Raw genomic sequence first — 10581 nt, forward strand, 5'->3', positions numbered from 1 at the left:
TTACGGTTTGGCAGTATTTTCTCTGAATTTAAACTGCACTGTAACAGCACCACAACAGTACTGCAGTGAAACTACGTGAGCCCTCTCTGTACCATGCTACTCCCAGCATTAAGCCAGTGCGGCCGATCGGTTATGCTGGCAAATTAACCATTTAAATGCTACTGTCAAAACTGTGATCACTGGAGGCTGCCTTCAGCAGCCCCTAGTAATCGACCGCAGATAGAATAGATCAATGCAGTTTATATGTACTGATCCCTATGAGCAATCAAAAAAAATTATATAAAATATGATCCCATAATAAAAGTTTAAATCATCCCCCCCCCTTTCCCTTTTTCCCATTTTATAAATAAAAATAAATCACCCAAACTATTAAACAATCACATTCCTGATCTGGGATGGTAAAAACAGTAAGTGCAAAATTGCTGATTTTTGTCACATAACATCCAGAAAAATTTGAATAAAAAGTTATCATGGCGCAAAAAATGACGCCTCAAATAGCCCCATAGAAGAAAAATTAAAATGGTAAAATAAAAAGGATGGTAATAGAACAATTTTAGATAAATGTTTTTTGGGGTTTTTTTACTTTAATTTTTTTTAAGCAAATAAAATAAAGGTTGTAAAGATTGCCTTTAGCTGTAATCGTACCGATTTGAGGAACATATATAACATGACGGTTGCTTTTTTTTAAAAAAATTATACTGTGCAAATTTTTTTTCGTTTCACAGCCTATTTTGCCATGTGTAATATATGTGTCATTACAAAGTAAAATTGGTGTCGCAAAAAAATAACTCATGAGTCTGTAGATTAAAAACTTCAAGCTCTATGGCCTGTTAAACACAAAAAAAGAAGTACAAAAATTAAAATTGGTTTGGTCCTTAAGGGGTTAAAGCACCAAACCTACACATAGCATTTCAGTCAGTATTTTGGTCAGTATTTTTTCAACCAAAATCAGGAGTGGGTTGAAACTGCAAAAACATCTTTCCATCATAGTTTTTCTCTGTCATTTCCACTCCTGATTTTGGCTATAAATACTGCACGAAATACTGACAGAAACACTGACCAAAATACTATGTTTGAATATAGCCTAGAAAAAATAATCATTGATATTGCAATATTTATCATTCCATCTCCTATCTATCTATCTATCTATCTATCTATCTATCTATCTATCTATCTATCTATCTCCTATCTATCTATCTATCTATCTCTATCTATCTATCTATCTATCTATCTATTCTTTTCAACTATTTTTTTTTCTTTCTCTATCTATCTCATATCTAATTATCTATCTATCTATCTATCTATCTATCTATCTCCTCTCTATCTATCTATGTCAGAATAAACAGCAGCACTCCTTTCTTGAAAATTAAATGTAAATCTTTATTCCATCAAAAAGGTAGACGTTTCAACTTCCTCTCACTGCCTTTTTCAAGCATGCTGAGAGGCGGTTGAAACGTCGCACCTCAAGTTTCACGTTTAACTTTCAAGAACGGAGTGCTGCTGGTTTATCCTGACATAGCTGTGGACCCTCATTAAAGGTCGCAGGTACCGACAAGCAGTGGCGGTCTTTGGCACCAAGCACCCCAAGCGATCGCTTGGGGCCCCCAACACCCAGGGGGGCCCCCACGCCCCGCTCTTGTGCTCAAGACTGCTGGACAGGGCCGCTGCCCCGCTCGCTGCTGCCATCTGAACTGTAAGTATGAGCACTCGTAATGAGCGCTCATAGTTACATGCAGCACCACTGACAGGGCGGGAGACATTGGCTCCCTTGCTGTCAGTCACTCTTGTGGCCGCAGGAAGGGTTTTCCCTGCGGCCACAAGTGGCAGCTTTGTCCTGGTGGTGCCGGCGCTCCAGTGACATCACTGGAGCATCGGCGCCAGGACAAGGGGAGTGCGGCCTCTTGTGATCGCAGGGAAAACCCTTCCTGCGGCCACAAGAGTGAAGAGAAGAGGAGACGCCCGGACCCAGGTGAGTATAAGTGTTTGTTTTATTGTGTTATATACTATATGGGAGGGGGAGCACACAGGGGTCTGTTTAACTGGGGGAGCGCAAATCGGGGGTCTATATAAATGGGGGGAGCACAAAGGGGGGCTATATAACACGGGGAGCACACAGGGGGGCTATAGACTACTGGGACATCACAGAGGGGTCTATATACTACTGGTGGCAGCACACAGGGGAGTCTATATACTACTTGGGGCAGAAGAATGGGGTCTATATACAACTTGGAGAGCACACAGGAGATCTATATCCAAGTGGGGGAGCACACAGGGGGGCTATATACTACTGGGGGAGCACACAGGGGTCTATATACTACTGGTGGGGCACACAGGGGTCTATATACTACTGGTGGGGCACACAGGGGGTCTATATACTACTGGGGGAACATACAGGGGGTCTATATACTACTTGTGAGACACACAGGTGGTCTATATATAACTGGGGAGCACACAGGGGTCTGTATACTACTGGGGCAGCACACAAGGGGTCTATATAATACTGGTGGGGCACACAGGGGGTCTATATACTACTAGGGAACCACACAGGGGGTTTATATACTACTGGAGGAGCACACAGGGGTCTATATCCAAGTGGGGGAGCACACAGGAGGTCTATATCCAAGTGGAGGAGCACACAGAGGGGCTAAATACCCCTGAGGGAGCACACAGGGGGCCTATATACTAGTGGGGAGCACACAGGGAGTATATAAAACTGGGGGCAGCACACAGGGGGTCTATATACAACTGGGGCAGCACACAAGAGGTCTATATACTTCTGGAGGGGCACACGGGGGGCTATATATAACTGGGGGAACACACAGGGGTCTATATACTACTGGGGGAAGCAAACAAGGGGTATATACTACTGGGGGCAGGACACAAGGGGTATATACTATTGGGGGCAGCACACAAGGAGTATATATTACTGGCGGTAGCGCACAAGGGGTATATACTACTGGTGGCAACACACAGCGGTCTATTGTTTTGAAACGCGTGTCGAGGGGGGGGCCCCAGACATAACTTTGCTTGGGGCCCCAGAAATGCAAAGACCGCCCCTGCCGACAAGCATCAGAAGTAGTGCTGCCCCCATCCGAAAGTATCTATCTATCATCTATTTATCTTCTTATCCAACTATTATATATATTTATCAACCAGTCTATTATCTTAACATATACTATGCTGTATACTAGTGTAAATAAGATAGGTAGATAGATAGATAGATAGATAGATAGATAGATAGAAAAAAAAAAGGATAGATAAATAGACAGACAGATAGATAAGCTTTGTATACAGCAATGTAATGTTAATATAATAAAACAATATCATAAATAACCGTGATATAAAAATTGCAATAATATAGCTATGGGCTATGTTCACACACCATTTTTGTAGGCAGAAATGTGGCACTAATTTGATAATTACAGCTGTAAATAACGATCACACTCTTTATTTAAAGGCCACAACCACAAAACATCTTTTTTTTGTCTGTTTGGCAGCCTTTTTTTGCACGGCAGTCATTTTGTTGCCAAAACGCTAGTTTATGCAAATTATGACCGTAATTAAATGGACTCATTTTAGCGGCAAAATTAAAAAAATTTAATAACGAAAATACTTAAAGAATCCTACGGGGTCCAGTGGGTTGGCCCAGGCAGTCACTGAGGGACTAGGTGTCTAGGCCTGTTGTCCCTTTACACTCACACTAGTGTTGGCTGTTAACAATCTAGATAGTTGTATACAGTGTATATATAGATAGATTTAAGAAGAAGGAAACACAAGACCATTTTGTTTCAAATTGTAGTTTATAAATTAAAAAAAAGTATAGCATCTTAAAAAAATATTCACAAAGCCTTTTGGGTAAATGATCTGGCTGAGTGCACAATGTCTATAGGCTGCCGTCAGGCCCGGGTGCTGAAGGTTACGCCACCTCCTGTAGAACAAACTTTTTTGGTTTTCTTGGCCATGGCCCATCGTGAACAATCCCCCATGTCTATGAAAAAACATCTTCACATTAGATATGAAAATACTTCAATATATTTATACAAGGAAAGTGCTAGGAAAGGCAGACATTGATGAGGCGAGTAGAAAAATGATTGGAAAATATTTAAAGGATCCTGTGGGGTCCAGTAGGTTGCCCCTGGCAATCATTTAGGGACTGGGTGTCCAGGCCTGTCGTCCCTTTCCCACTAGCACCCTTTTTGCTGGTTTCAACCAGCGTAACACCAGTCTATAAAAATATTTGTACCTAAAATTTATATCTATATATAAAACCTATACATAGTATGGGCAGCATGGATACCATGGACAAGGCCTGCACATGCCGATCCTCCGAAAGTCAAGTCATGTCCTTCAGATTAGAGACTTGCTATGAGGTCAGCAGGGTGACAGGGGGAAATATTTGGCTCCCCGGTCCTTGGGGGGACAGTGAGGAGAAATAAATATGTTCAGGAACCTCATTGGTATTAGGGAGTCCCCCCAGTGCAGGCGGCCACTGCAGCTGCAGATAGTGTCCAGCCTGGCAGGGCACAGTAGTAGGGATAGTAGTAGGGGGGCTGAAGAGGCAGTAGGGAGGGTCTCAGTACTTCTCCAGGCTGGTACTGCCTCTGATCGTCCCTGACCAGAACTTTGACCGCCACCTTCTTGGCAGCTGGAGCTGCAGCCAATAAATCTGCTGCCATTTGTCTTCGTTTGGTCTTATAGCGCCGGTTCTGGAACCAGATCTTCACCTGGGTCTCTGTGAGTTTTAGGGAGGCGGCCAAGTCAGCACGTTCTGGGCCAGACAAGTAACGTTGGTGGTTAAAACGTCTCTCAAGTTCAAAGACCTGGGCATGGGAGAAGGCTGCGCGGGATCGCTTCTTTCTTTGCTTGGGGGCCTCCAGGAGGAGCTGGTCACATTTGGGGTCTTCATCTGGAGGGCTGGGATCTAATAAAAAGTAAAGATATGAATCAATCAGTTAATGTATGATCACCATTCTACATAGCCAGAATAATATCATTCCACATACTATGAGATGTCACCATGAGTCTCTGCCCCCAATGGTGCTCATACTCCTATTTCATAAGGCCCAATTTTATAAGAAGCCAACTAAACTGTCAGTATGTTTTTGGGGTTTGGGATGAAACCCATCAAACATAAGAAGAACATATAAATTCTATGCAGATGTTGTCCGTAGCTTATGTATACTGTATTACTATATGTTTATTATATGCTTCTGCTAGAACATGGGACCATCATGTTGGCTATGTTGATATGCTATTGGTTGCTAGGTATACAAACACTACATTGTCATATACCAATAGCATTTCACACTAGCATGTCCTTCACGATACCACTGCTGATACTACTGATTCTTCATTCATTGCTAGAAGAAAGCACAGATTCTCCCAGATTCTCATTGTACCACTAAGCCAATTCATTGTTTGAAGTGGTTCATTTGTTATTATTAAAATTACTAAAAGTGAATGTCAGCACGGGAGGTCAATATAAACACATAGTGGATGGATAGTGAATTATGAAGCATATGGCGCACTGGTTAAAATGTTTGCCCATTTCTACCAACTACATACCATTTATATTATACTGTATGTCTGCCCTTACAGGACCACCATATACTCATTACTAGTAACTATAACTGTAGTTGCATTTTGCTCACACACCCTTTTTGAGCTTAGCCAAATTTTTACTGTAAATTTCCAGGAAGCTAAACCCAAAGCAAAACAAAAAAAGAAACAAAACATAGCTGTGAAAATGTAAAACTGCTGAAATAAGGCTCAAAATGAGGACTGAAAATGATGTGAATATAGAATTACATGTTACCCTTGATTCAACCAATATTATATGCTTAACAGTGAAAAATGAAAATGATGCAATAATAATAATAATAATAATAATAATGCCACATACTACAATGCATATTACATACTACGTATTAATTGCACGGCCATTATCATATAGGCTAGCTATAGTATAACAACAAACCTATACAGACTATTATTATTTACTGCTATCCTAGCACTATATACTAATACTATCAGTTAATGTCACTGTAAGTGGTATGTACTGTACATGTGTATTACCCCAGCAATCTGCTATCATACATGTTATAAGCTGCAGGATCCCACCATCAATGGCAGCTATAATAATGAAACAACTGTAATACTGAAGCCAGCTCTAATAATACAGTCTATGCTACCATCAGGACAAGATACTTAGATACATAGTATGACATATCTCATTATAACAGCCTTTCATTAGAGAATGCACACTACTGTGTCACATATGTATGTACTGCTATGGTAAGAATGTAGTATCTCTACATGATATACCCCACATGCTAACTTTATTAAATGGGAGCTAAAAAAAAGAGAAAACTAGTATCCTACTATCATTATTCAGTCTTTATTATAATAATACCACCATACAGTACTACCAATATTACATAAAGGCTACTATAATACCACTGCATCCCAGCATTACCACTATATCATATCCCTACTATGATAATACACTACATGCTACCAATATTACATGCTAGCTACTACAATACCACTGCATCCTAGCATCTTACATAGTAGCCACTACCACTACATCCTACCATTAGTAAGTGCAGACTATAATAATCCATCTATGTACAACTAGGATTATATTGTAACACCACTATATAATATGCCTACTGAAATATTACCAATATTACACGCTAGCTTCTATAATACCATTAGTATAATACTACAGGGATGTACAGCTAGGATTATACAGCAACACCACTGGATTATAATACACTGCATGCTACTATTATTATATGGTAGGCTTCAAACACTACTACATACAGTACTACCACTATTACATATATGCTATAATAAACCCCAGTACATACTATCACTATTACATATATGCTGTAATAAACCCCAGTATATACTACCACTATTACATATATGCTATAATAAACCCCAGTACATACTATCACTATTACATATATGCTGTAATAAACCCCAGTATATACTACCACTATTACATATATGCTGTAATAAACCCCAATACATACTATCACTATTACATATATGCTATAATAAACCCCAGTACATCCTACCACTATTACATATATGCTATAATAAACCCCAATACATACTACCACTATTACATATATGCTATAATAAACCCCAATACATACTATCACTATTACATATATGCTATAATAAACCCCAGTACATCCTACCACTATTACATATATGCTATAATAAACCCCAATACATACTACCACTATTACATATATGCTATAATAAACCCCAGTACATACTACCACTATTATATATATGCTATAATAAACCCCAGTACATCTTACCACTATTACATATATGCTATAATAAACCCCAATACATACTACCACTATTACATATATGCTATAATAAACCCAGTACATACTATCACTATTACATATATGCTATAATAAACCCCAGTACATCCTACCACTATTACATATATGCTATAATAAACCCCAATACATACTACCACTATTACATATATGCTATAATAAACCCCAATACATACTACCACTATTACATATATGCTATAATAAACCCCAATACATACTATCACTATTAAATAAATGCTGTAATAAACCCCAGTACATACTATTACATATATGCTATAAAAAACAGTATATACCACCATCAAATGACAAGCTAACTTTGATAGAACCATCACATACTACCATTAAAATAAGTCCTATAATAATAGGACTTTGTACTACTATTATACCACTGAATGGTAGGGTTATTATATACTGGCTGTAATAATACCGCTATATATGTACTAACACCAGTGTATAGAACTAGTATTACATAACAAATTGTATAGATTGTTTTCTTACTGCGTGATTATACGTGTTATAAAAGTACTGTATATAGTATAAAGTATATAAAAACAATCATACAACAAACCTCAATAATCAATACACAAATCCAACAGTGCGATAACTAAATCCTGATATGTACTGTAGTTTATATGACATAATGTAATGAAGGTAAGTTATAGGCTTGAATAACAGAAAGATGCCCCCGAGTCCTGGCATAGGGGGTGAGGGGTCATTAGTTACTGCCCCTCTCCAAGCAAACGGGTCAGAAGTTAATTCTCGTTGCAGAAGTTAATTTTTCAGTAGGGAGAAAGGGGCAGAAGGTTCCTCCTCAGTCACCAGGTATCTGCACATAACTACTGCCCTGCTGCTGGGTGCAGAATTAGATGAGAGATAGAGAGAGATATAGATAGATAGATAGATAGATAGATAGATAGATAGATAGATAGATAGATAGATAGGAGATAGACAGATAGATAGATAGATAGATAGATAGATAGATAGATAGATAGGAGATAGATAGATAGATAGATAGATAGATAGATAGATAGATAGATAGATAGGAGATAGATAGGAGATAGATAGATAGGAGATAGATAGATAGATAGATAGAAGATAGATAGATAGATAGATAGATAGATAGATAGATAGATAGATAGATAGGAGATAGATAGATAGATAGGAGATAGATAGATAGATAGATAGATAGATAGATAGGAGATAGATAGATAGATAGATAGATAGATAGATAGATAGGAGATAGATAGATAGATAGATAGATAGATAGATAGATAGATTTTTTCATGATATTAAACAAGTCACCTAATTATTATTATTATTTTTTATCAGGATAACAGTTATACAACAATAGAATGGGCTCTTTTACTGTTGCTGTATATCATCTATGTATCTGTGCATTTTTAATCTATTTATTTATATTCTCTATATTAATTGATATAGTGCCTATGTATCTTGTATTCCACCTAGCGCATAATTCTCATATATCTGGTTCGAAAATAAATAAAGGGTAAAAGTATCACTTTCGGCCCAGGCAGATATGTATAGATCGATCGCTTCAATCCATAATAAAGAAAACTCAATTCTTCGAGGAAAAGATGTATGTGTCTAAATGTCTATCTACAAAATATAACTAGGAAATTATAGTTTGTACGAAGAAAAGGTCTTTATTGCCATTTATCTATCCATCTGATGTCTATTCAACTATCCTGAAAAAATCGATCTATAGTCAACATAGTGTTTGTCGTGTCTTCATTGCTGTCTATTATCTATCTCTCTATTTTATATCTATCTATCTATCTCCTATCTATCTATCTATCTATCTCCTATCTATCTATCTCCTATCTATCTATCTATTATCTATCTATCTATCTATCTCCTATCTATCTATCTATCTATCTATCTATCTATCTATCTATCTCCTATCTATCTCCCCTATGAGTACATCCTCACCCTCCCTGTATAGCACAGCTGGATATAGCTATCTGGAATATAGCAGCGGGGAACTTCGCAAAACTTCGGCCTTGGATTTTCCAGGCTTCCCAACTCAATACATACATGTCCGCAAATCTATTAAGGTTCAATATATATATATATATATATATATATATATATATATATATATATATATATATATATATATATTCATATATTCAGAACTATACAGACTTGCTAGTACTGTAGATCGATAGCACTGATTTCCTATTAGACTGAATGCACACTAATGTCTGCTGTTTGCTACAATTGTTCAGATCTGAATCTCCATATACATCAGTTATAAAAAAAAAAAAGGCTTCAGTATTTAGTTGCTGAAAACGTCGCAGATTTTTGACAGTGTCCATTATTGCAGCACAAAATTGTAATATATATATACATCTGTACACCTTATAGTGGCTCCTCCCTGTTTCCTAAAACCACTCCCCATACTACACAATGACACAGGGTGACAGAGCTAGAGACCCCACTCCCCCATCTTCATTGCTGTTAGATGGAGATTACAAATGTTACATACACCATGGTGACATATATATATATATATATATATATATATATATATATATATATATATATATATATATATAGTGTTCAGATATTGTGTGTGTGTGGGGGAATATATATGTGTGTGTATATTTTTTTATATTTTCTGTTATAATGGCATTTTTACATAGATTTGTGGTACATCCGAGAATTATACATTCTCCTAGTGTTGAGTGTGCAGTTACCTGTCTGTATGTCTAAATATTTATTTATTTATGTATTATTATTATCTATCATATAATATCAATTATCTATGTATTATAATCAATCTTAATTACCTATTATATCTATTATCTATCTCTGTCTTTTATAGTTATCTATATATGAAAAATACAATCTAGGTATATGTTTGTATACACTACACAAAAGGTTAGCAGATCTTTGAAGATGTTACTGCTGCCCATTGCTTGTCATCCAGTTGTGTGTATATAATAACGATGTGACCTGTATACCCCTGTCCTGTATATATAGATGTGACCTGTATACCCCTGTCATGTATATATAGATGTGACCTGTATACTCCTGTCCTGTATATATAGATGTGACCTGTATACTCCTGTCCTGTATATATAGATGTGCCCTGTATACCCCTGTCATGTATATATAGATGTGCCCTGTATACTCCTGTCCTGTATATATAGATGTGCCCTGTATACTCCTGTCCTGTATATATAGATGT

At 37.3% G+C, this 10581-nt stretch overlaps 1 protein-coding gene across 1 annotated transcript in view; it reads right to left on the minus strand.

Moving 5' to 3' along the window:
• Window positions 1-3781: 3781 nt before the first annotated feature.
• NKX3-2 (NK3 homeobox 2) overlaps window positions 3782-10581 on the minus strand; it is an 8015-nt gene continuing 1215 nt past the window's right edge. The window contains exon 2 of the mRNA XM_069976448.1: window positions 3782-4921. Within this exon, the coding sequence (XP_069832549.1) occupies window positions 4461-4921 (461 nt within the window). The 3' untranslated portion in view covers window positions 3782-4460. The remainder of the gene's footprint in view (window positions 4922-10581) is intronic.

This window comes from Dendropsophus ebraccatus, chromosome 7, assembly GCF_027789765.1.
Source record: "Dendropsophus ebraccatus isolate aDenEbr1 chromosome 7, aDenEbr1.pat, whole genome shotgun sequence".
In the NCBI taxonomy this organism is placed as follows: Eukaryota; Metazoa; Chordata; class Amphibia; order Anura; family Hylidae; genus Dendropsophus; species Dendropsophus ebraccatus.